This window comes from Corvus moneduloides, chromosome 7, assembly GCF_009650955.1.
Source record: "Corvus moneduloides isolate bCorMon1 chromosome 7, bCorMon1.pri, whole genome shotgun sequence".
NCBI lineage: Eukaryota > Metazoa > Chordata > Aves > Passeriformes > Corvidae > Corvus > Corvus moneduloides.
Genome location: NC_045482.1, coordinates 30,583,017 through 30,610,284, shown reverse-complemented (window position 1 = coordinate 30,610,284; position 27,268 = coordinate 30,583,017). Strand labels below are relative to the sequence as shown.

Here is a 27,268-nt window from a genome sequence, read left to right as displayed (position 1 = left end):
TCTGAGCTTGGCATTTTCAGCATCCCCGGGTCATGTGCCAGTCCAGAGCAGACAGAACCCTGTTGTGCTGATAACCCAATTTCCCAACCCAAACGGTACCACTGGGCCCCAAGAAAGCAGATTCCAGCCCAAAACACAGCTTTGGGACAGCCAGAGGAGGAGCTACGTTTACTGACTGCCCTGCCAAATAGGTTTGGTTTCCCAGCGGTAAGTTTGCCACTTATTACCTCTGGATTTCAGGGGCAAGCTGAGCCATTCCCTTGCTGTGACATTGCGAGGGGCGGGGTGAGGCGGTGTCCCCAAACTCTGCTTTTGTCACAGCATCTGTTCAGGTGCAGCCACTGCTGCCCAGCACTTCTGCATCTCCAGTGGCCTCTGGGTGCACACCAGCCCTTGGGCTGGCACATGATGCACCCAACAGAGCCGGCAAGGGGGAAGGGGCATGGGAAGGCTCAGGGACCACTGCCTTTGTGTCTGGGTACAGCAAAGCCTGGGAATGCCCTGGGTCACCCCCCTTATTGATTGGGTGCAGGGCAGGAGCTGAGCCAGGCTGGTGCACCCCTCCATGCTGTCACCTCGGATGGCTCGAGCCCCCCCAAGACACAGTGTGGGACATGGGGACTCCCCATGGCTCCCTGCCCCGGCAGCCAGGAGCTGTCGAGGTTCATCTGCTCACCGGGGCCATTGTGCCAGCACACGGGCACTGGTGGGGCCTGGCAGCCCCAGCCCTGAGCAGATCGAAAGCAACTCCCTGTCCCCACGGAGGGGAAGGACAGGGAGGAGGGGGTGCAGGTGCCATTGCAGCAGAGAGGACGGCAGGACACAGCCAGCTGGGCACAGGGGCACAGATGGTGCTGCCAGAGAGCTGCAGCTCTGACCAGCAAGTGATGGGCCAGGAAAGAGGATTGCTGCGAGAAGAACAGTCCAGATGACACAATGAAAAGCCCCTGCTCAGGACCAGCAAAGAAAAAGGGGGAAAAACCCCAGATATACACATGGAAACACTGGCCAAGTCCAGCATGATCCTGGCACATTGGGTCTCTCAGGGTAGGAGAGAAATTAAGCCAATTTGCAAGCCTATGTCAGGTCCCTCATCAGGAAGAGAGCTCCCAAGGGAATCTTTTGAACAACCAATAAAGCCAGTCAAGGTTTGGGAGCTGAGAAGGCTTTATCTCTCCTGCTGAGAGGGCTGCAGGAAATATGGAGCTGCAGGACTCCAACTGTCCAGCAAACAGGTGGCCTGGACAGGGCCAGCCACAGGTTTGAGAATAGGGAGACAGGTATAAAACGAGTGCTCATTCTGAGGCACTTCTCTGTAACAGAAAGGTGTAAAAACAGAGGGTGTTTCGGTGGAAGGTTTGCTAATTTGCAGAAAAGGAAGTGCAATCTAAAAAAGGAGAAGTAGATTTCAGCACTTCCAGAGGGTTGGTCATTACCCACAGGAGTGATCATACTGCCACGGCAGCAGCCTTGCCCTGTGCAGGGACAGGGGGAGACCCACACAGTGCAGAGACCTGAGAGAGCAAAGAGGAATCTATAAGATGAATTGCAATGACCAAGGCAAACAAGCCAACCACTACAGGTTCTGTAAATAAATTTAAAGGAAAAATTTGTCCTTTACATACTGTGGGAGAGTAGGTAACAATATACAGAAGTCACAGGAGAGTTCTTTCCTTCAGTCTCCACAAAGAGCTGAACGTGGCATATAAATTATCACCATGATAGGCATGAGGAGGCAGGGGCCACAACAAGCAAGAAAGGGCTAAGGAGTAATCTGGTTCTCTCAACTGCATTCAGTCACAGATGGCCTTTGCAGAGGTGTGATGAAGTCCAGCTATCCCAGTGATCCTCCTTCTCCTAACCATTCCAACTGTCCAATACCCAGGGAACTCACAGCATCTCAAAGTTTGCAGCTTGAACATCCCAAACTTCTGGAGCTCTCTCTTATCCAGGGTCCAGTCACTGGGAGACACCAATGGGAACTTTCCTCAGCAATCCCACATCTTTGTTGCAGACAAATATCTGCAGATTTCTGTATCTCCCACCCCATGGATGTGAGAGGTGGAGAGTACCTGTGCAAGCTGGGACAGCCCTGGCGGGTATCTGGCCCCATTTGCAGGCAGCACAGAGACCAGAGAGAGGGAACATCTTCATAGGACAGTGGTGAGAATGGGCTGAGATAGTTAAAATCACAGCCTGCCCAGGAGAGAGAAAAAAAGTGGGGCTTGTTTCATCCCAGGAAGACATATGCCATGTGCAAGGAGGACACAGAGGGGATGGCAGTCGGCAAAGATTAGGAAAACCCTTCTGACTGCAGGGGCAGTGAAGCACTTAAGGCTGTTTAGAGGGGCTGCACATCCCTCTGCCCGGGCTTCAAACGCACACTGCAACCACATCCCCCCAGCTATGCCACGGTTCGGGAACGGATGAGACAATCCCTTCAGGTCCTTTCCCTCCGTGCTCCTCTCCTCCACTGAGTGAGCAGACCAAAGCTCCAGAGAGATTTGTTTTCGAGTCCCTGTGGTTTTGCCCCAGTGCTTTTGTCTGGAGACACTCCCTTTGGTGCCCGCTCCCGGCGGCTTTGGGAGCGTGCTGCCGCCGCTCTATCGAAGCGGGGCCATGTGGCAGTGTTGGGGTGTTTGCAGCAGGACAACTCTTTCCCAGTGTGGGGGGAAGAATCATTATCTGCTCCACGGCTCTCGGCACAGCTTTTCAGAACAAGTGCATGGCCCCTGATAGCAGGGGCAGAGGCGCAACAAGCCGCACCCGCCCATTAAAATGAGACACCGGCTGGCTCTGAAATGCGTTTATAAATAGAGAATTAAGGTCTGCCTTCGACTCCTGTCTGTAATGGACACGGCGGCCCGGCTGCCCTGGCAGCGATGCCCTCCTGCTCGCGTGTGTTTAACCTGGGCATGGCAGTGACGCCCGGGCAGCACAGCGGGGACGGGGCCGGGGGTCTCAGCGCCCCCGCGCCCTCCCCCTGAGCCGGGCGGTGCCGGGCTGGGCGCTGAGCCGAGCTGTGCCGAGCCGTGCTGGGCCAGGCTGTGCCGTGCCGAGCCGAGCCGAGCGGTGCCTGCGGCCCCGGCGGGCACATGGGCAGGAGGGCGGAGCCCGCGGCCTGATATCACGGCTCCGCTCCGCGCTCCCGGACGGCGCCGCTCGCCCTCCCGCCGCCGCGCAGAGGTGAGCACCGCGGGGGGGACGGGCACGGCGGGGGACGGGCACCGCCACCAGCGGCGAGGAACCACCGGGGCTCGGACCGCCCGTGCCGGGCGTGCAGTGCGGGCCGGGGCGGGGGAGGCTCGGCTCGGCTCGGCTCGGCTCGGCTCGGCTCGGCTCGGCTCGGCGTCGCCGGGGCTGCCCTGCCTGAGGGAACGTCCCGGGCCCGCGGGGACTCCCCCGCCGCCGAGCGCTGGGTCCCGGGCCCCGGTTCCGCCGCACCCCCGGCCCGGGACCCCCGCGGCGGGGCTGGGGAGCGGGGCTGCTCCTGCCCGCGGCCCGCTCTGCCCCTGGGCTCGGACAGGGGCTCCGGGCCCCCAGGGCGCTTTCCGGACGCAGCCGCCTCGGTGCGAGGGTTGGTGTTGGGGCTGGGGCCGGGTCCCGGGCGGAGATTTCCGCGGGGACCGGTGTGTCTCGGTGCCGGCGGTCACTGGGGAGAAGTCGGTGGGATGCTCGCCCCCGGCAGGTCCGCCGGGCTGTGGTGCGGAGTTCCCGCGGGAAGCGCTTTCCTTTCCGTGGCTGCTGGGCACATCCCTGCGGGTGCGGGGAACTCCCTGGCACCGGGCACAAACCCCCGGGAACGGGTCGAGTTCGCTGTTCCAAGGGATGCGGTCCTCGTGAGCGCAGCGGGGATGGATGGGTGGATGGATGCACGCTCAGGCTGCGCTCCTCAGGGAGCAGCACTTGGCGCTTAGGTTTCACTTTTCATTCTCAGCTCGCTAAATGCTTTGAGGAGATGAGCGACTTCTTCCAGCCAGGAAGAAATCAGCACTGAGATATAAAAAAAACTTGGGGAAAATCTTGGCCAGGGCCCAGGGTCCCTCAGGGGTGAGCAGGGAGCGGCTGTGTGGTTTCTGAACCGATGCAGGGACTTGTAAAAGCTACAAAAGTTGGATGCTTTTGTGGGGGGACTTCAGCATTTGATCCGTGTAAGAATAACAAGGGATGAAAGCTGTGAAGCAATTGTAGAGGTGACTTTGTAGTAGGAGCATCCCACAGGTGATGGCAGCTGGGGTGGGACTGTCCTGTGGCCCTGTCCTGTGGCCCTGGCCAGGGTGTGATATCTGCCCATGACGGCCCCTTTGCTGAACAGCGGGCAGCTTGGGGGAGTGTTTGTGCTCGTTATGCCTCAGCTGGGCAGAGGGGTACGGAGGACCCCAGATCATTTCCATCAGAGTAGTCTAAATAAAACTAACACATAGAAAATTGCCTCCTGTGACAAGAAACCAAAACTGAGAGACAGCACCAGAGGAAGGCTGTCGCCTACAGCATCAATACTCCTGTGGGCTGAGGAGATGCAGGACTAATAAGATTTAAATACTGCATCAAGCTTTCGTTTTCTCTTCTTCTAAAATCACATTTGCTATGAAATAAATATACAGTAATATAAGATGCCGCATTCACTGCACATATTTGATTTCCTCTGTGATTGTAAAGAACAAAATGTTGATGACTCAACAAGTCTGTGTTTAACAAAACCACATCAAACCCCAGGAAAACATGCTCTTTGAAAGCATAATAATTTTTTTGTTGTTTATTTTGCTTTTTATTTTTGTTTTATTGTTAAGAACTATGCTTTGACTGTGACCTTGTAACATCCCACCCATAAATAGAAGCAGGTTTAGATTCAGGGGAAACACATTTTTTCCGATGATGGAAGAAGTAGGCCAGCCATGCCAGCTCTCTTGAGAGGTGGGAAAGGCAGTGGCAGCTGTGATAAGAAATGTCACACACCAGGAATTAAAACCCACCAATTTGTTATCTATAAGTTTACCATCACTGATTAGAGTTAGCTTTTTTGTCAACCTCATAATGGAAGAAAATGCTATTTTCAAATTTGAGTTTACTGCTTCTTCTTAGAGTAGTTTTCCCTGCAGACCTACAGTGGATTAAGCAGCTTCCCATCTTCATCTAAGTTTAAGTGAACTGTCACTTAAATGAAAGTAAAAAGCTTCTAAAAGTATGTCAGTGACATGGGAGCTTCCAACACATTTCCAAAAGCCTTTTCATACTCTGGGGCCTAAACATTTTGAAAATTTTCCCAGGGTTTAAGGTAGTGAGACAGAAATTCCTCCCATCCTTTTTCCAGGTTCTCAGATTGGTTTTGGTAAAGCCTTGGTTTTGGTAACACGTGCATTTCCATTTAGTATGATACACCACTGTAGTCTTTGGCAGAAATGTCCTAAGAGCTCCCTAGGGGATGGATGTAGGCTTCAAGAATCAGGGTCTGTAGACAACATGTCCACCACTGACGGAGGCTGATACCAACTGCTGATCATGTGCAAGCACTAAATAGATTGTAGAATTACAGAATGGTTTGGGTTGGAAGGGACCTTAAAGATCATCTTATTCCAACTCCCACCATGCTCAGGGACACCTTCCACTAGACCACGATGCTCTAAACCCTGTCCAACCTGGTCCTGAACACTTCCAGGTCATCTACAGCTTCTCTAGGCAATCTGTGCCAGTGCCTCACCACCCTCATAGTGAAGGATTTCTTCCTTACATCTACTGTAAGCCTAACCTCCTTCACTGTAAGGACATTCCCCATTGTCCTACCACTACAAGCCCTTGTAAAAAGTCCCTCTCCAGCTCTCTTTAGGTACTGGTAGTTGCTCTAAGGTCTTCCCGGTACCTTCTCTTCTCCAGGCTGAACAACCCCAACTCTCTCAGCCTGTCTTAATAGGAGAAGTGCTCCAGCCTTCTGAGCATCTCTGTGACCCTTCTTTGGACTTACTCCAACAGGTCTCCACATCCTTCTTAACATTCAGGTTAGATACCCATCTGGATCCTGAAAGATAACTAACTACCTGGTCAGCCAGTTGTGTTTGCCCCATCTCTGCCAGGAGCTTCCCAGGAGCTGCTGGGAAAGGCAGAAAAGGCACCACATGGCCCTACAGGAGCTTCACTGCCTTTCCTGGGCTGAGCTCCCTGTTCTCACTGCTGTGCTTATTCAAGGCTGGCTCAGAGCTACCTCTGTACTGTGTGTCATGCCTGTGCTCCGTGGAGGGGGAAAAAGGGATCGGCAGGAGCTGGGCTGGCCCTCTGCCATAGGCTGTGTCTTCCTTCTACCCCACTCTGCCTCCCACGCTGTCCTCTCTCCGTGTGGTCCTGTGCATCTTGTGAGTGACTGGGAGAAGCAAAATCAGAGAGGTGAGGGAGTGCTGATCTTGGAGACCCTTCTAACAGGCGCTGCGGCACGGAAATAGCCAACACAAATATTTCCATGCACAAGCAATGCAATCCCTCCATGTCTTTCCTGGAAAGAAACAAAGAGGTTTTAAAGTGCTGGAGCCTGCCAGCTCCCTGTGCTGACTGCTGAACTCAGGTCTTCCCATCTCTGAAGCCCCAGAGAAGGGTGGAAGCCCCAGCTAATTTTAGGCAGGAACACCTCCTCCCATCGTGCCTGGCTGCAGGGAACTACTAGATCTACCTGAGAAGTTTCCACCGTCCAGGCTTTGGGTTGCTTTCCTGCTCTCCTTGCACTTGGGGAGGGGAAGGCTCAGAAACGGGTGGGTCACTGAGTTGTTAACTTGGTAAGAGCAGTAACAGAATGAAGACCCCAAAAGAAAGCAAGAGAAGCCACATAAGACTTAGGTACAGCACCTGAAGTTGTTGTAAACCACCCCTGTATGTCACTTAAGAACTGTGAGATGCTAAGCTGAGAAAATAACCTTCTCATTCAGAGTCACATCAGCTAGATAAGCTCTTGTGTGCTGTGTCAGCATCAGCACTGCTCTAGCAAACTCCATCTTGCTTCAGGTCTGGGCTTTCCACGGTCTTACAGTAAAACCTCAGGGTTTTCCAGGCTTTCAGATTCCCATTTTATGATGTTTTATTACAGGGCAGGTCTTTCTCAGGCTTCTCATTACTCTATCAACACAGTGGGCACAGGCAGCAAGATGTTTTTGCAGAAGGGCAGAGGAAGCTCTTCAGACAAGGACTTTGCTGCAGAGAAGTGGTACTGCAAATGGAGGCAAATTTGGGGGACAGAAGTTTGAGGGTATCTATGGCAGAGCCTACTGGTAACTGCTTAAAAGTACATCGTTTTGGTGGAAACAGGCCAAAGGTTTGTTTTCCAGTTGTTTATCGTAGATGGGTAATTTTTCTGCTCAGCATTAAAGTGGAGTGTTTATCCTTGGGGAGAGAAACTGTCCCTGCAAAGTGATCACAGGCTGGTGTAGCTCTACAGGAGAACTGTAGCCAAAATGTCTGAGCTTGTGTGGGAAAAAGAGGCTATTTCGCCCCTGTGGGAAATTCTGGTAGCCCTGTCTCCTCCACTTTCCCCTGTTTTGAAAGATGTTTTTGAATTTTAGTCCTGAGGAAGAACATCGTGTGGTCAGGAACATGGACATGCCGTAGGCTTCACTGCTGGCTTCCAAAAACAACATTCTCAATATTTTTCAGTGTGTAAACCAGAGGGAGTAGGGAGGGTCAGTGCCTGTCAGCCCGTGTTTTCATTAGTGTGTGATGGAATTGGGAGGCACACACTGAATTTGTAGGTGACACTGAGCTAGGAGAGACTGGAAACATTTTAGAGAAGAGACTGAGAAATAGAGATTGTGACAAGCTGGAGAGCTGGCTTTAAAAAACAGGGCACGTGTTCTGTCCTGTGTGGTAGGACTGACTGACCGCCTGGACACCAGGTGAGCGACCAGCCAGCCAGTGGCCACGGGGAGCCAGAGGACAGGGACACTGTGCCCCGTGAGTCAAGAGGGTCACACAGTTGTGCAAAAGCAAACAGTCTTCCTGAGATGAAGAAAGAGAAGTGGTGCATTGGGGAAGCGTCGTCTCCGCTCCAGCTGGTGCCTTTTAGGGGCTCAATTGGAAAATGCAGTTCTGGGCATCCTCCAAGAAAAATGAGAGCAAGGAACAGAGTCTGAGTTGTTGGACATTCGGTAAATAACAGCTCTGATGAAAGAATTGGGTTTCACTTGTGCAGGAAAAACTGAAGGGAGATGTGAAACCTGTTCTCCAAATACAGAATGTGTCTGTCTGCAGAGGAGAAGGCAAATCATTTGCCGTGTCCTTTGGGGGTAAAAGAGGAAGGGATAAGGTTAACTGGATTGAGAGATAAAGAGGAGAGAAAGCAGGGCTCCGCAGGAGCTTCTGGAAGTGGTTTTAGCAGATAAATACCTGATAAATGAGATAATGAGATAAAGAGCTGCCCTGGGGCAGGAGGAGGGATGAGGACCTGTGAATGCAAAGGCTTCAGGGTGGACGACAGTTGCAGGGGAACTTGTGGCAACTCCTGGAGCCCCGCAGCCAGTCTGGAGTCACAGCAGCTCTGCAGGTCCTGTGGCAGGTGTGGGGTCACAGCAGTCCTTGGAGCCCACAGCAGGTCTGTCCCCACTGCATCGCAGTGGACGTACTCAGCACCCAGTGATGCCAGCTCGGGGCAGGACCACCTCCCCTGCCACAGGTCCCTGTCTCACCTCCCCACCCCAGCAGCAGGGGCAGGGGGTGAACAGCCCCCCCCCCATTCCCTGTCCCGTGTGCCTGTGGGCAAAGGGGCTGAAGGACAGCAGTGGGGACAGCCCAGCTCCCAGCATTTCCTCATTCTCGCTCCTGGCTGGCAGCCCAGGTAGGTTTGCAACATGGCTTTTCCGGAAGGCTGATTTACATCCTCTGCCAGTTCCTGGGTTGCACCATTGGGGAGATAACTGCTTTGGAAAGAGAAAGAAGGAAAGAGGTAGCAAGTTTGGTTTCCCTGACTCCTGCTCTTGCCTGCAGAGCCAGGGAAGTCATTTCCAGTCAGCCTGGGCAGGACTGAAAGGTCTCCAGAAATGTGCACCAGAGCTGAGATTAAAGCAGCTTTGGATAAGCTCTTTTATTACTTAAATCTGTTCCAGTTCCAACAGGTTCAGGTTCATGGCACTTGCTGTGCTCCTGGGAGGGATTCTCTGTGTGTGGGAAAGAGACTGAAATGTTTGATTTTCCCTGGAAATAAAATGGTGTTAGCCAAAAAAAATGAATATTTCTGCTTACAGCAAGACCTGAGTGGAACGGTTCAGGTGCTGAATGCTCCTCTCCAGCTGGGGCTTTTGGAGGGTTAACACAGCAAGAGATGCTCTGCAAACAGAGGCTGGAGGGCTTTGGCTTCATGGTTCAAAGGTCCATCTGTGCAGACTGGAAGTCCCCTGGGGGCAGAGATCACCCCTGTCCCTGGAGTGAGTGTGTGTGTGGGACCATGCTCTGGGTGCCAGCCATGGCTGGCAGGGCCCAAAGGGACCTTCCCAGTGCAGAAGTTCCTCTGCAATGACCGGACCAAAGGCTCTGCTGCATCATTTGATTCCTCATGGGCCTTGCTGGTCTTTCAACACATGTGCTCATTAAGGAATGTGAATAATAATCATGTGCTTTATCTCGAGTAACACCCAAGCAGAAGCTGAAGCATAGAGCAGGCTCTTTGATGACCTGCAGGGGTTGAATCCACAGCTTCTGGAGACTCAGATGTGGTCGCTCTAAACAAACACTGACTTCAGGGGAAGACACAAAAGCCCTTTGTTTTAGCCAAGGTCGTGCAGACTGAGTATGTGAGGCTGAGCTCAAAGGTGAGTTTCTGTGCAAACAGGAACCAGTTTGGTTTCACTGGACAGGACATTCATTGGAGCTCCATATGAGATTGCTGCCATATTCTTCAGCACGGTTTGATATGTTTAAAACACTGCCTTTTTATTAGAGTTATTGAAAAACTAACGTGTCTTTTATCTGATAAATCTGAACACCAGGGCATTGAAATGAATCTTGATTTTTTTTGTCCAGAACTGCAGCAAAGCTCATGCCTTGCCACCACAGGTCCATCCTTCTTCAGGGTGTGCAACTCAAACACCTCTGGACTGCGAATTACAGGAACCAGCAAGGCTATCCTCTTGCACCAGAGGATGTGAAAGGGGCCCCAAAAGATGGTCTCATTGTTAAAGACATGGTCAAAGATATCTGGGTCGTCCCAGACAAACTTGCTGGAGTCTCATCATTGTTAGTATCTCGGTCCCCCACGTCTGTTGAAAGAGGATAACAAGTGTGCCCGTTCCCCAGTAGCTGTGAGGGATGATCTGCTTTGCAGATTGACTCTGCTGTCAGCCCAGGGACACCTGAGTGGGCTCCTGCAGCCCAGCTTCATCCAGAACAGCTGTCCTGCTGCAAAACCTGAGTGAGGCCTCTCAGTGTGGGCAGACAGGCAAAAAAACCTTCTTTGCCTGGCACCTAGCCTAAGCTAACAGCCTCTGCCAAGCCTCAGGTGCCAAATATGTAGAATTATCCCGGCTTTTCTTCTGTGAGAACTCCTCCCTCCCCTCTGCCTGGGCAACAGAGATTCGACTGCTTCGTTTCATGCAGCTGCTGTCTGTCTGATCCCATTCCTTGGGGCAGAAGTTGCCTTCTGGCCAGTTTTTGTAGGGTGCCCAGCAGAGGGGAGCTCCCCATCTTGCTCACTGCCCATCCCTGCTATTGCCCTGCAATTAATAGCAGTAATGGCAATGCAGTCGCTGAACTCCACATGGGAACAAGTGTGCTCCAGCTGGACACAGCAGTGATGTAAGGGTGGCATTAGCAGCCTAGCTGAAGGGCAGCTGTACATTGCATTCAATATTTCAGTTAGGGAGCTGCTGCCTAGTTAGGATTGGAGCTTGTTTATTCCCATTGGGCTGCTGTGCTTTAAATCATCTTGTAGCTTCCTTGGTAAGAAACTGATCTCCTTGAATCGCACGTGCCATAACTCAGCAAGGGTGCGGTTTCTTTGATAAGGAAGATCAATAAATGAGGTTTATCTAAGTCTGGAGATGCTAAAGATGTGTCCAAGCACTGTGGTATTCACTCATGAGATCCTCTGCATCTGAGTGGCTTTGCAGCATCCTGGCCATGGTGCTTTGCACTGACTGTGGGTGGGTTGACCTTGCTGTAGTGAATTAGCTTTGGGAGGGAGAGTTTTAGCAGGTAACATGTCCATAGGTGCACAAAAAGCAGCATGGACATGGTAAGTCAGGGGTGGTGGCAGGAGGCAGGGGGTCTGCGTGCTCCCCAGAGATACAGAAGTGAAAAAAAGCTGTTGCCTAATCAGACAGTCCATTGCCAGGCATCTGTTAGGCAGAGACCACAGTGTTTGTCTCAGTGAAATGTGTTTAGGGTGAAAGAGGGATGTTCCCCTCCTTTCTCAGGAGTATTTCAGTGGCAGTGGCGTGGCAGTGACAGCAATGCAGCCCACAGGCAGCAGCCAGCAGCAGGGACCATCCCACCAAGGGCTTGCAGCGGGGATGGTTCCTGCTCCAAAGCCCCACCAGTCAGAGCATGACTGAAATAATCGCACCAAAATCCAAAGAAGAGATTTTGAGTCTTCTTACTTTGTAACTATCCTGCTGACTTCAAAGGCTGTTTAATTCTGTCATCCCTTTTAATCAAAATAACTGGAGACAGCAAAGATGTTTATCTCCAAACATTGCCAACATCTCTCTACATGTTCAGTGTCAGCTGCAGGACAGAGGAAACATACCACAAGAAAAATTGCTTGCAGCAAAATTTACATCCCAGTGGGACCACAGAGAGAACTCTTGAGGTGCCTTAAATCGATTATGAAATGAGTCTGTGGGTAACAATCACTTTGTCACCCTGAATGCTGATTTCTCCCCCTGTGGCTGAGAGCCAGAGATGCTTTTCTTTATTTCGAGGTAATATTTTGTGTGCACAGGAAAAGGGGAGGGGGGGTATGGGAGAGCAAGCTAATTATGCTGAACAATGGCATTGGCCCTAGAACAAATAGTTCTGGACATTAACAAATTTAGGTGAAGCAAGGTGGTTTCTGAAAAGTAAAGCACTGAATGTTTGATAAAGTGTCTGATAAGAAGGGACCAGGAAAAAACCCAGCATCTTTGCAGACAGAGCTCTGAAAGTCATCTCTCTCACTTTTTCCCTTTGGCACTTTTCTACGTTTATTCTACCCCCCCCCCCCCCTTTTTTTTTTTTTTTTTTTAGTAGTGGAATGAGCCAAACTGCAATGTGCTGTTTGATCTCTGTATTTATACGGTGGACATGTGCTTTTAAAGGGGAGAAGTGAGTGTGCCTTTCTTTGGCACTTGTTTCCCCCTGATAGCACTTCTTCCATGAGCACACATTTTGGTCTCTGGGACAAGGGGGTGCTTGGTGAGAGGCAAGGAGAGCAGACAGACCTCTGCCATAGAAACAGTGTTGTCACTGAAACCATGATGGGTTTGTACCCAGGACAGTGAATTATAGTTTCAAAGTCCATCTGCTGAAGGTGTTTTGCAGGCTTTCAGTGAGGAGCAGGATTGAGATCGTGGTTGCTGTGTGAGAGATCTTCTCCTCTAGTAACTCGGCTGTGCTCGATGTGTGTCTGCCAGGGACCACCAAGTTGGTATTTTCAGAGTAATGTGACCCTTTGATCATTTTTCTGAGGGGTTTTAACAAATTTACAGCTCATTAAAGTGTATATATGGTATGGGGAGTTTATGCCCGGGCACAGCTCTTGCCATGTGTCTCTAGTGTCTGTAGTGAACTTTGGTGCTCAGGCACCTCAAATGAGGAAATCCTTTTGCAGACTCTTCACAAGAAAGAGTGACTGTCCTAAATAATTTAGAGTAGATATTAGGAAGAAATTCTTTAGTATAAGAGCGGTGAGGCAAGGGAACAGGTTGCGAAGAGATCCTGTGGATGCCCCATCCCTGGAGGTGTTCAGGACCAGGTTGGATGGGGCTTTGACCAACCCAGTCTAGTGGAAGGTGTCCCTGCCCATGGCAAGGGGTTGGAAGTAGATGATCTTTAAGTCCCTTCCAACCAGAACCATTCTATGATTCTGTGATCACCACGCATGTGTTCCATCTTCTCAATATTCACTCCCTTTCCCAGATCACTTATAAGCATGTTGAACAGCATAAATCCTCAGGGAAATCCCTTGGCAACCTATTCCCATTACAAAAATAATTTATTTCTTCTCACCCTTTGTTTCCCATTGGTAGCTGTTCATGCAGAAGTGCCCTTCCCCTTTGTACCACTACTGTGCCAATCCCAGAAAAGCCTTGGGTGAAGGACATTTCCAAAAGCCCATGAAAAACACACCTGCACCAGGGACCAGGTCACCCCATCCAAATGGTCACCTTCACTTCGAAAGAACTTGACCAGCTACAAGGCAAGACTGCACCAAAGTCAAGTTGTCTCCATCCTCAGTATATCACGAGTCTGTTAATTATGGTCTTTATTATAATCTCTAGCAGTGTGCCAATACAAAAGCCAGAGGTCCTGGTGTATAAGTTCCCTGGGCTGCCTCCTGAGCCCTTTAAAAATCCAACCTTCAGGAATTTGCCAATCCTTTAGGGTAAATTTGCTATTCCTTAAGTTGTGAGGCAGATTTGAGCCTCCAGCACAGCCCATGAACAGTCTGGCAGTTCCCTGCCCAAGTTTTTTCTGGCCTCCAGGTTCAGCTGCTGTGCTGCCTGTGAATTTATTGATCTGCTTAAAACCTTTCCATGCCCTCAATATCTAATCTGTTACAGGGCAAAATTCATTAACGTTTGTAAAGCTCATCAAGATCTTTCATGAGCAAATCCCATCATGTTTTAATATATTTTTTAAATGTCACGAGTAAGTTCTCATTATTCATTAAAGATCTGAAGCAAACAGCACTTGCCAGACCTAAATATTGGAACAGGCAAGGGCTGCAACTCTCTTCGTTTACCGCTTTTAGGACACTTTCATTTCAACTTGAACTCCCTGCCTTGATTCTGCTCCGGCAAATCAGAAGCACCCCTCCAGCTTTTCCAAATGTAGTCTCAGGGATCTCCATGGACCCCTTTTTCTGGAGGTATTTGGTAGCCCCGTGGGAATCTGAGAGTTACTGGTCCTGATTGCTGTTAGCGTTGGCGTGGCTTTGCAGTGTGAGATGCCAGCGTGAAGAACAGCAGAGGATGGATGCGTGCATCCAGCAGATGTTGGATGACACAGCCCTGGGAAACCTCTCTAAAAGCCTTCACCTTCCAACCCAGCATGGTGTTTTATGCCCCTCCAGTGGTGCCTGTACATTACTGCACACTTCCTGGTGGGTTTGGCCCATGGATCCTGGGCTACTGGGACCAAAACCGTGTGTTCGAGTGGCCTAAGTGTCATTTTCCCCTGTGACCTCAGATGTGGTCTGGGTCTCTGTGAGACCTTCACAGTGAATTTCCATTTCTCCTTGTTTTTCCTGCCAGGATGTCCAGAGGAGACATGGCCAAACCCCTGCTGGGCCATCAGAGCATGGAGGGTGACTCCAGCCCCACGCCGCCGGCTGGACGCACCGTGGGGGTGCTGGGCAGCGGGGACTTTGCGCGGTCCTTGGCCATCCGCCTGGTGTGCTCTGGCTTCAAGGTGGTGGTCGGCAGCCGCAACCCGAAGCGCAAAGTCAGCCTCTTCCCTGCTGCAGCAGAGGTCACCTTCCAGGCAGAGGCGGTGAAGAAGGCAGATGTCATCTTCGTGGCCATTTTCAGGGAACATTACTCCACCCTCTGTGACCTGGCTGATGTGCTGGCAGGCAAGATCCTGGTGGATGTTAGCAACAACACCGAGATCAACCATCACAAAGAATCCAACGCGGAGTACTTGGCCTCGCTGTTCCCAGCCTGCACCGTGGTAAAGGGGTTTAATGTGGTTTCTGCATGGACGCTGCAGTCGGGTGCCAGGGATGGAAATAAGCAGGTATTGTTTTCTTCCAGCAAGGGCTAAATCCCAACTGTTCCAGCAGCTGAGGGCTGGCAGCATCAGCAAATGGCCTTAGGCTCCAGGAGAAGGAGTCTTGAGTGCTGGCCATGGCACCCAGACACCACCCCTTAGCTTCTGCATTTCTTTATCCAGAAATGAAGTACCCTCACTCACTTCATGCTCTGTAGTCTTCGGAGCATCTGCCTAAGTGAAAAGTATTATTCAATTGTCTGTTTATCTAAACAGAGCCCGTAAAACAAACTGGCAGTGCACACATGAAAGGAAACCTGTCCAGGAGAGAGGTCTTTGGCAGCCGTGGTAAATCCCTGTCAAAAAGCCTGCCAGGAATCATGATGCTCAGTGGAATAATGTAGGCTCCCTGTGACGCAGAACCCCTCCCCATGCACTCAATCCCAGCAGCCTGATTTCTTTGCCCTATGTGTGTATTTCTGTTCAATGCAGGTTCTGATCTGCTCAAATAACCAAGAAGCCAAGCGCACCATAGCAGAAATTGCTCAAGTCATGGGATTCACCCCTGTGGACATGGGCTGCATGTCATCAGCCCGTGAGATCGAGAACATTCCCCTGCGCCTCTTGCCAGCCTGGAAAATCCCCATCTTTTTGGCTCTGGGGCTTTTTCTTTGCTTCTTCACCTACAACCTGATCCGGCAGGTCATCCACCCCTACATCAGGGAGCAGAAGAACAAGCTGTACAAGATCCCCATCGAGGTGGTCAACACCACGCTGCCGTGCGTGTCCTATGTCATGCTGTCTCTGGTCTACCTGCCCGGGGTGCTGGCAGCCTGCTCCCAGCTCTACTATGGCACCAAGTACAGGTGCTTCCCAGACTGGCTGGACCAGTGGCTCCTGCACCGAAAGCAGATTGGCCTCCTCAGCTTCTTCTGTGCCGCCCTGCACGCCGTGTACAGCCTCTGCCTGCCCATGCGCCGCTCCCACCGCTACCTGTTAATCGAGACGGCCGTCAAGCAGGTAACGGGGTGCTCCTCAGGGCAGCACCTGCAGGAATCTTCTAAACGCATACAGATGTTGGGTGGTGGGCTTAATATCTTGGCTTTTTCATTCATTTTCCAAAGCAGGTGTGGGACAGTGGGAATAAGCTGTTACCTCTAGGAGCTCTTCCCGCACAGGTCAGCTGCACACCACACACTGGGCACTCGCCCATCTGTGCTGAGGACCTACCATCTCCCTGGATACACAGCTCCCTCTGCATTTACAGCCAGGGCTAGGATCACCCTCCCTGTGCCATTGCTCCCCAGAAGTACAGATAAGCCTTTGAAACCAGCCTTGCCCAGCACTGGTGTGTCTGAGACTAGGTCAGAGGCAGGAAAAATGCTAGGAGAGGAGAAATCAAATGGTGGAGGGAGCAGATTTCCTTCAGCTCCCAAAATCTTGGGAGATCCCTGTTGGTTCACACTGATGTTCATAATTGTGCCTGCTGGAATAACCACATCATAATCCAGGGAGGGTTCTGTGTCCTCATCACCGTGTGCCTGCAGGAGTTTAACAAAATGGTGGTGAAGAACTGGTTATATAAGAACAAGGAAATGGAAAAGGACTTTATTGCTTCATGGAGACTCTCAGCAGTGTTTATCCAGTGTGAGATTGCTGCCTTCAGGCAGTTCAGCCAGCTCTGTAGCTCGGCAGTACCATGGGAGGATGGGATTTGCTCTTTGCTGCCCCTGACTTCTCACTGCACCACAGTGCTCCCTCCTGGGATGGCACAGGCTTCGTGCAGCTGAGTGGGGAACATGATCAAGGAATTACCCCACAACCACTCCGCTTGCTGTGCTGGGGTATTTGCCCAAGTGATTCCAAATGCTTGCCCCAAAAAGGAGGGAAGGAGCTGTGGGGGCACAGGGGAGCAGGATGGCTGGTTTTGGCAGCAGTGCCTGTTCAGAGCATCCATCAAACACCATTCCCAGCCTCTCAGCTCCAGCCTTGAGCAGGTTCTTCTTGATTGCCACAGTTGCACATTAATCTCAGGCAAGCGTTCTGTGTTCATTTCCCCTCTACCTCCTGTTTTCTAGCAACATCTTTGTTTAGTAAATTAAACCCATTTAATGGGCTAAAGAGGACAGTTCTAAATGTTCCTCTTTGCCATGCAGTATAAAACCCATCTTCCCTTCCATTAGCATGAACAATTTCCCCCCTAAATGCACTTAAAACAAAGGTTATTAGGAGACTACTGCATATTCAAGCATCTGTATTTGTTTTCATGGCTTTAAACTGAGTTCTCATTGTAATTATCTTTCCAAATGTGACTTTAGGGCTTGCTGCTGTGGTTACAGGCATGGGAGCTGAGAGCATTCAGCAGTTCTTCCCAGCAGGCTTCAAACCAGGTCTAGCTTTGGCCAAATGGCTGTGGGATAAGAGAGCACTTCCACATCTCCCAAACAGGCAGATAGTGCTGGAGGTGTGAATAGGACCCAGCGCTCATCCAGGAAACCTGCTTCCAAAACCAAAACAGATAAAATTCAGTTCTTCTGTCCCTAAGCGCTCCGTTTTAACAAACCTTCATTGTCATGCCAGGCTGTGGAGAAGAAGATGACAATCTGGGTAGAGGAGGAAGTCTGGAGGATGGAGATTTATATCTCTGTTGGAATAATTGCCCTGGGCTTGCTGTCGCTACTTGCCATCACTTCACTTCCATCCATCGCAAACTCTCTCAACTGGAGGGAATTCAGTTTCATTCAGGTAAAGTCGACATTTGCTGATGCCAGAGAGTGATTCTGCAGTCAGAGTCAGGCCCTTACACAGAGCAGGGAGGGCAAGGGTTGACCTGCTTTCCCGGCACATCCTGCTCTGGCATGGCAGCTGCAAGCTGTGCCCTGGTGTCAGCAGCAAACCCTTCCTGTGCACCCCAGAGCCACAGACCCCTCGGCGAGGAGGTGAGACCCAGAGGCAGTGAGGGGCAGAGGGCTGTGGTGTGTCCTAGGGCTGTGCTACTCTCACACAGGGCTTGTCCTAAGGAAGATGCTTTTCTTGGGAGAAGGGAAAATGCAAGGTGTCACGGGCATCCACATGAGGATCAGCAGCAGCAGAGCTGCTGTGGGGAACAGCAGACTGTGGAGGGCAGGCAGAGAACTCACTGTGGAGACAGCTGGCTACAGGACACAGATCTGTCCTTGATTCATCCTTGTCTCCTGTTCAGGGAGAGTGAGCTGCTGAAAAGAAAAGTGCCTGGGAGGACAGTGCAGGGGAAAGACAAGTTTGGCAGAGCTTGCATGCACCCGTGTTCAGTAAGTCCAAAAAGCTCAGAGTGGTCTGTGAAGTGCCAGAGCCCAAGCAGCACAGAGAACTGGGTATGGCTTCAATGAAAAGGCCATGTCTGATTCTAAAAACTGAATTAGGAATGTAATTTTCCTTCTCAGTGATTTAGGAGCCTTCCTCCCACTTGCAGTAATGGCCAAGCTCCTAAGGGCCAAATTCCCTTGGTGACCTGAATCTTCCCCATGGAATGTTCACAGACACCATATTGAGGGGCCGCAGCATTTTCAGGGATATATTTGGAGCCAGGCTTAGGGCTAATTAACAGGGATAGCAGAGAAGGAACCTTTCAAGTATCCCCTTGCACATTAGAGCTGATTTTGAGGCCAGATTCTGCTCACTCTGTCACAGTCATATCCCACAGCACTAAAACCCCTTGTTACTTGTGTTTCCTACACCAGGGCTGCTTAGCATGCACCAGGGTTCGTGTCCCACTGCAGTGACCCCCGTGGCACCCAACATGCGTGAGCCCCCGCAGGACCCCATCCCCTTGCAGCTTCCCTGTGGAGCCTCCCTGGGCACCACACTGGCACACATCTAACCCTTCCAAAGGGGAGGGCAGGGTTCAGGGATGCAGAGGTGAATAGCTATCATCCAGCCTCTGTTAAGCTCTGCTGAAGCTCTTCAGTGGTATATAAATAATTCAATATTCATTAGAGTAGGAGTTTGAAGCCTGCTCCCCTGCTTCTCCCACGAGTGCCCCAATCACCAAATGAGCAATCCAGTTTGTCTTCTTCCCCCTCTTGCTGTGGGCTAGCCAGTAATTATTTACACTGAGTAGAAGAGCTGCACCAGGAGAGCTTGACCCCAAGAGATCATCCCTCAAGGAGAAGGGAGACCTGACTTTAAACCTCTCTTTCAGACTGGACAATGGGAGCATATTAATTCTCACCAGCATGTCTCAGGGGAGGGCTGCAGCTGCTGGGACATTGGAAAAATCAGTCCTGACTTAGGCATCTCATACCAGGAATCCCAAACGAAGGGAAGTATCTCCTTGCAGCCTGGAAGGAGGCTTTGAAACCCGCCTTTGGCTCCCCAGGCAGCCTGGCAGCTGTCCTGGAGGGTGCTGGCGTTGTGTCATGTAACACATACATTGTCGTGGCAGGTAGTGCGTGTAACACGACTGTCGCACCTGCCCTGTGGGAGCCCTTCCCGAGCCTTTCCAAGGGTATGTCACAACTGGGACCACACAAATGCGTGATGCTGGGTTCCAAAATAGCTCTTGGCTGCTCCACATGGGAACTGCCTGGCTTAGTTCATGGAAAGATACTCACACCTATTTCTGTCTGCATGGAATAAAGCGTGACAGGTGACACAGTGTGACAGAGCTCCCAGCTGATCACATGCAGGAGAGGAATGGCTGTTATTGTGCCTTACTCTGGAAATACCATGTAAAAAGAGCAGGTTGCAGATCTCCTGGCATGTTAGCTTCCATATATATTTTTTTTAATGAGAGATCTTTTAAATTATTTACTCCTCAATGTTGGTGATGCCTTTCTTGAGGAAATTAAAAGAGCAGCTACAGCTACTGCTTCCAGGCTCCAGAGGTTACATTCACATAGCTCAGTGTGAGCCTTCCTGAATTAATGCACAGTGGCACAGTGTAAATACAAGGGGCGAAGCATGAGGCTTCTTTCTCAAATATTTGGAATTTTTAGCACTTCTACAGCATAAAAGAGGTGAAATGCAGGGTGCAGACAGCCCAGACAGATGCCTTCCAGAAAATGCAGTAATTTGTTCCCATCTCAGTTGAACTGGATGGTGTTTGAGAGATGCCGTACCAAAAGCCACATGTGAAACAAATTCAGGAGCCACTTTAGTCCCCTCCTTACCCAGAGCTTCCCAAATCTGACATTTTCCAGCAGCCAGTGTGTACACCTGTATTAGTGCCATGTACTGCCACAGTATTAAAATACACATCTGTTGCCTCATGGGTCGAAAATCCCATTTGTATTGTTGCCAAAGTTATAGGAAAAGAAAGTTAATTTTCACAGTAGCTCCTGCACATACACAAATTTCAATCAAATACAGTTAAATTGGATACACAGTTCCCCCGTGTGTCCAGTTTTAACAGAAAATGTACAGGATCAAAACACTGGCTAACAGGAATGATTTATATGTAATTCAACTTATAGGAGACATTTTTAATGTTCCCCAGTGATTTACAAATCAACTCTAATTGCCTGAGGTGTAAAAATGTGTATGATTGCCTTTACCTTCCCATCCTGAGAAGTCCTCCTGGAATTTGAAGGTTGAATTGACCTGGTTTCTTTCATAGTTCATGTAGCGTAAGATGTAAAGGATCTGTAATCAGACCTTTTCTAGCCCTCCTGTCGAGACAGTGTGAGAGGTCAGAGCTGCTTCCATTGACCTAATAATTTCATAGTACTGATGGCTGCACAAGTCAGAAACATATCTGGGTCAGGAATTTTTGGGGTCTTTGCTTTCAGTGCTGCCCAGGCATTTCTAAATGAGCCACCTGGGACTGGATTGCCTTTGCTGATGCATTACAGGGAGCCTGCAGGCACCAAGGAAGTGAGGAAGGTAGAAGAGTTAATGCAGAATAGAAAATATATGCAAAGCCTGCATCAGGAAGGTACCATCTTCATACAGCATCTTTCAGAGAGCTTTAACACCCTACAGGGGTGCTGGCCCCAAACTCCCTGTGTTGTGACAGCACAAAAAAACCACCTCTGCCACTGTTTAAAACAAAACCCAGATAGATTTCATAGCCAGAAACTGCACAGAGAGGATCAGTGAGAGCAAAAGAGCGGTATCAGGGCTAGGCATGGTGGCAAATCGGCCCCCTGAGGTGCTCAGCAGGCTCTGCATTGTACTATACTGGGTGTATATTGAGCTGTAAATACTGAGCCAAGCTGCAATCAGCAAAACTTTTGGGTTTTGTGCACTTACAGACCTGCCTGAATCCAGCTGTCCGGCGGGTGCAGCCGTGGGTCCTTCAGCCAGCATCAGCACTGGGACCCCCCAGGCACCCCCTGCTCTCCCCAGTCAGCTCCTTGTTTGTGTTACAAGCAGATCAGCCCATCACTGCCATCAGAGGAGCTGCCAGCCCTGTCTCCAGACGCCACAGCTTAGCCGAGTGTTTGTTGCCAATTAACCTTTTTGTTTCTTCCCCACCCCGCCATCCACGCAAAGGTGGGTCAGTCACGGAGTGCCTGTGTTGGTGTGTCACCTTTTGTCCTACTAACTTCCACTCCTGCTCTCCCACAGTACCAGCAGCAGTTTGAAGAGAAACTGTAGAGGAACAAAGTAATTCATCTCCAGCTCTGACATCTCTGCCATGCACGGAGCTCTGCTCGGGCTGACTGTGAATGCACCCTCTGCCCAGGGCAGAAAGCATCTGCTGCCTTTGGATTCACTCTGTCCCCTTTTTCCTTCCCTGCTTTGCCAGACAAGTCCTAAGCTGGTACTTCCAACCTTTTGCCACCCAGGGGGTTTTTTGCCTGTTGGAAAGAAGCTCAACCTATAAATGATGGATGATTTGCAGGTCAGGTCCTGCTGTTAGGTTCAACTGTGACCATGGCATATTTCAGTAAACTCCTACTTAATTTTCCAAGGGCAACTAGTCTTGACCCTGTTGGGTTTGCTGCTTTTTGCCACTTTGGTTTAGGACATGGACATGGCTTCTGGTAAGGACATCTGTCCCTGAAAGTGTGGGGTTGCACACAGGACTGAGGCTCCTGGCATGGCCGTGAGCAGTGCTCAGCTGTAACACAGAGAAGAGTTGTTCCCTGCTTGGCAGGACTCAGCAACACCCACATGAGTGCCTGATAGATACTGTAAAAGTGAAGTACCTAGATCTGGTAGCACATTTTAGAGCTCTCCTTCCCTCCCTTGCCCAGTCCCCTCAGCTGCTCTGAATTCAGTTTAGCTCTGAAGTTTAGAGGAGTCTTAGTCTGGTTTTTTTGGTAACAAGGTAGTACATTTTTAAAAGTTGTCTGGGTTTTTTAATTGCTTCTCAGCAATCAAAAATAGAAGGGGAAGCTTTGAATTGAGTAGTTTTTTGGGTGAAACTATTTTTTCAAAAGATGATGAGTCCTTCCTCCCATCTTGCCCTGGTTCCTTATTTCCCTGCCATGTCCTCTTTCCTGGACATATCTTCAGGAAGACCGTGTTTCTTGCTGATCTCTGCACCAAGACAGGTATTTTGGCTTGTAAAGGCTTTCTTCCCTAAGTTAGGGATGTGAGCAGCAAAATTTTCCCTCTCTAGGCATCTTGAAATTTGGTTGTTATTGCAGGCTTAGACCAAGTGTTCAAAGGAGGGCAGCAGAGCAAGATGCTACACCTGCACTTTTCTCTGAAAATACAGCAGCAAAGACCTGTACAAAGGAAAATACAGCGAGTGCCTGGTGCTGCAGGGTGCCAGCAGGCAGTGGGAGCTGACAAGCTCAAGAGCCACCACCTCTGATGCTGGCAGGAAGCCACTGATGAGGGAAACAGTTTAAAACCTATCTTTGAGAGCAACCCTCAGAGGGAGCTGGAAATATTCAGGGGAAAATCCCTGTGGGTGCTTGGGAACACGTCAGCTGAAAATGGGGGAAGTTCTTGCCAGTAGAACAGGGGCTGGGTTCTTGCTGCCTCCATGAGTGGATAAAGGGCTCTTGACTCACCAGTCCAAGGGCTTAGTCTATCACACAGCCTGATGGTCTGGCTCTCAAACCAACTCAGATCTTTAAGACAGAGGAGGAAGCCCTTGAGGGCTGTTGCTCACCTCAGAACAGAGCACTTCTGCTTACACAATCTCATTTTCCTGTAGATGATGCCAGTCACCTGAAGATGTCTTTGCTCTGTGTGGAGCTGTGGCTTCACCCACTTCCAGCAGTGCCAGCTGTGGTCCAGAGCCACAACACTGATGCTTCATCCTGCTGGTCAGCAGCCTCAGCCAGCCAGGGACTGGCAGGAGCAGAGCTGGCAGCAGCAGCTCGGGAGGAGCCCTTGGGAGCTGCGTGTGCCCACCTGCTCAGCAGGGGCTGGGGCTGCTGCTTCACACGGATGCAGGAGCCCCCCTCTCTGCTGAGTTGGCAGCACTTTCTGGGAAATCCATGCTGAGCTTCTAATGTCACACTTAACCTCTGATTAGACAAAGAAAAACGCAGTCTGGCACACTACCCAGGAAAGGTTTCCAGCCATGTTTTATTCTGTGCAGGCAACACAGGAATACCCTTAGCTTTCTCTGTGTCACGTACACTTAGAAAATAATGTTAAAAATACAGGAAAACAGCCAGGCACAAGGTACTCTGCTAACTGGTGTGTGTTTCTTTTCCTTTTAGTCCTCCCTTGGATTTATTGCCTTGGTGATCAGCACTCTGCACACACTCACATATGGCTGGTCGAGGGCCTTCGATGAGAATCAGTACAAATTCTACCTGCCCCCGACCTACACCCTCACACTGCTCGTCCCATGCACTGTGATCATAGCAAAAGTCATCTTCAGTTTGCCCTGCATCCAGCACAGACTTTTGCGAATCAGGAGGGGCTGGGAGAAGGGCAGATACGTCAAGTTTGTTCTGCCCAGCACAACGGGGGAATTTTCAAGCGGGGAGACCTCCAGCAACGTCTAATAGCCCTCAAGCTTTGAGGATTTTGAAGCACTATCAACATTTCTATAAAGGTGTTTCTTTTTCTTAAACATATGTATGTTTTGGTATAATGGTATTGTGGATAAAAATAAAATTTGGTGACTTTAGAAAATAGATGACCATCAAACTAGGTTAGACAGTAGTAGTTAAATTATATTGCTGATTTGCTAAGACAATTATTGCCTTAAAAATGACTGGGAAAGCCGAGCTAGCAGCACTAATAGACATGGGAAACTGATGGACTCTGTTAGTCAGATCAGTCACTTGAGGTGCTGGGTGGCAGCTCCCCAAACCAGTACTCCTCAGTTGCTTTCCTAGCTGCTCTCATAAATTTCAATGCTTTTTTTTTAAAAAAAAAGCACAGATTTTCTGTGGTTTATGACAGCAAAGATACCCTGCCTCTTGAGTGTATGGATCAATCAAGGCAGTGAGGTTTAGAAAGATCAATTGCCTCTGGTTTTGTTCTCCTCAATGAACTCTATGGACAAGTCAGAACAGCAGTATCCATGCTATTGTGACAGTTGATTTTACTAAAATCATCAAATCTGACAGCAAGCCCAGTATTCCTGTTCTCTCAAATACAGACAGCACTTCTGGTCCTGGAAGCTGTGCCTGGTGCATGTTCATAAGCTGAGGAAATAAAGCACCTTTTGCAGCAGTATAAGCATTTGAGAGAGAGAGACATCCCCAACACCAGACGTCTGGTCTGCACTGCTGGCTCTGAGGTGACAGCTACTGCTCCATGTTCTCTGTTATACTGAGCCAAAGTTTCAAGCAGTATTTGATTGAAACAGAGCGAGGATAATTATTGGAAAGGCCTGCTGCTTCACAAAATTACATGGAGAAAACCAAGGCCTTCCAGCTGGCCTTACATCAAATAATAGGGTGACGCTTTTAGAAATCGCTGTCACCTGAACATTCCCGTTTAAGTAAACAAAACAGCAGCTCTAAACCCACTGGTTTCACTAGCAATAATAAGATCTTTGAACAGTCTTGCAAAGGGATCAGCAAATCTTGACCACAACATGAAAACATAGCAGTTGTACATTTTGGGCATAGTCCTTCATTGCGTTACACCTTAAAAAGTCACTTGCTAGATCACAAAACAGGTATGAAATGCTCTTCTGACCTCACACCACTGTAGACAAGGCACAGGGCAAAGAAGATTTCTGTCCTAATTTCATGTTTCACCTGTCACTTTCTATCAAGTTCTTACTCTTTATCAGAATAATTCTTTAAGTTTTGGACATCCAAATCACCAAATAGTGAATGGACAGCCGTTCACTAAAGCTCATTTAAAAGCAAGCAGTCGGGATGACACAAGAATACTACCTCAGTAAGGTCAGGTACAAGGACATGCCTGGAATAGCCTCATTTTCCTGCAGTTAAGGAGAAGACACTCAGTGTTCAGTATTGCTTTGAGAAACAAGAGCTGTCAGCACCAAATGAGGTACAGCTTGTGGGACAAGGAAGTACTTGTTACTGGAGCAGTTAATATAAAGGGCAGGGGGAATTATCAACTTCAGGGCACATAAGCCCTGCTACAAGCCAGCGTTGCTCCAGTAACCTGGAAGAGTTCTACACAAACAGAGGATCGTAAGAATTCTCTGTTTAGCCTCAAGTAACTACAGTGAGTAACATTCTCCAAATATTGCTCATGTCGCCAGTGATGATATTGAGGAATTTTAGTTCTTGCCTAACACTTACAATAAAGTCTCCAAAAGCTGCTTCTTTTGGCTGAATAAAAAGAAACTGGCTTGAGGGAAACGCCTAGATTTCATAATCAGGTGATTTTTTTGTTGTTTTGATGGGGTTTGGGCAACATGGGGAAGGTACCGTTCTTTCCCACTGTCCCCCTCAGCAAGCTGTTTATTAGGTTTCCCCAACCACCTCCAGAACTTAGCCCAGATTGGCACCTGACCAAATCACTCTCCAAGCAGACTGATGACCCAACACTGTTTATTTCTGGTTAGGTGATAGGGTAAATTTCCACATGAATCTGAGATAGTTTCACCTGAATATAATTTCACCCACTCCAGTTTAACTCATCCTTGAGGGAAAACTGGCTACAGAAAGCCTGGTCTTTTATTTGTCTTTTCCATTTCATCAGCAGGCAAAGACAACATAAAAGCACCAGTTTACACACTTTATCGTGTATTTGAATGCCTTTTTCCCCCCCATAGGTTTCTTTTCACATCTTTAGGTCAGGCAAGACTACTGTCTGGCAGCCAAAAAAGATTAGGAGGCAGGGAAAGAACATTACACAGGCTTGCAGGCTTTGTCTTCAAGGGGAAAAGCATGGTTTTGTTGTGAGTCGCTGCAAGGTTAAAGACTCACTGTTCTGCCCAGCAGAAGGTTTGCACCCTCACTTTGTTTACAGGACTTTCATGCCTACAAACCCTTTCCCATGGCAAAGGGACAGTTTCCATGAGCAGAAAGGGAGTCAACAAGTCAGCATGGGGCTTTTCAGATGGACACAAGCCCAAAGGGACAGACAAGCCAGTTGAAAATCCCCACAGCTACTGCAGCTCTACAGCATTAAAAAAAAAAAAGCTGGTCAGGTGTGTCCAGGTAATGCCTGTGCCAACAGACTGGCCAGCCAGCCACCATCCCTTTTGAAGACCAAAACCAATTCCTCTAATGCAGAACAGCATTTCACATGATGCCCTCTGTATTCCTCTGGTCCTTAAAACATGTGACACAACAGTTTGAGTAATTTCTTCTGATCCTGGAATGCTGAAAATGAAACTAAGGAATTTTTCAATTATCTTTTCCCTAAGCATTTTTTGATGTGCATAGGACATTCAGTGAGACTGGCTTAAAATTTACCATTTAACTGGTTTTGTACTTGAAGTTTTTCTCTCTGTCTGTATATATGTACACACACACACACATATATATATATCTTATTGCAGAATATATAGCTGGAATGTAAAAATCTTTGTATTTTTATTTTCTGTACTGCCTACTATGTGCCTCTGGGATATGTAAGAACCAAATGAAAAGCTGTAAGAGTAAGGCCAGTTTTAATCACTGGCCTCTGTAGTTATATAAAGATATTCTGAACAGGTCTACATAGTTAGAACTTGTGTGAGTCTTTTTTCCCGCCTCCCCCTAAACAAAACCATTACTTTAATGGCAGTAGTAGAGTAGTGTGATTATCTAGAATTTAACCACTAAGAAATAAAACCCACTACAGCCAGCAGCTTGTAGAATCTCATTATCAAGGTAATAAAACGATCATTGCTGTGACCCAGGGTGCCAGGGCTCAATTACAGAGTTCCTATGCATGTGAAAGGGCACAAGTGTGTACAGACATATATTTCATTACAGGGGGCTACTGATATTACACAGCACTTGTAGCACAGGATCAAACAAGCTTAATTCACTAAATAAAAAGTGCTGTTGATACAGAGTTCAAGGAAGAAGGCGTTCCAGATGGGGGACTGCAAAGAAAGATGGAGTTTTAATACTAT

The 27,268-nt window shown here is 49.3% G+C and overlaps 1 protein-coding gene across 3 annotated transcripts; it reads left to right on the top strand.

Annotated features, from left to right (window-relative positions):
* Window positions 1-26,870, top strand: STEAP3 (STEAP3 metalloreductase). Of its 3 annotated transcripts, none has more exons than XM_032115366.1 (5): window positions 4-207; window positions 14,418-14,901; window positions 15,367-15,894; window positions 17,455-17,619; window positions 23,484-26,870. In XM_032115366.1, exons 2-5 carry the CDS (start codon window positions 14,419-14,421, stop codon window positions 23,772-23,774), a joined length of 1,467 nt encoding a protein of 488 aa, XP_031971257.1. In that variant the 5' UTR covers window positions 4-207; window position 14,418; the 3' UTR covers window positions 23,775-26,870. The 3 variants fall into 3 exon arrangements, with proteins under 3 accessions (XP_031971259.1, XP_031971257.1, XP_031971258.1); XM_032115367.1 differs by lacking the exon at window positions 4-207 and adding an exon at window positions 3,081-3,186; XM_032115368.1 differs by lacking the exon at window positions 17,455-17,619 and having other exon boundaries at window positions 1-207.
* The last annotated feature ends 398 nt before the right edge of the window (window positions 26,871-27,268 follow it).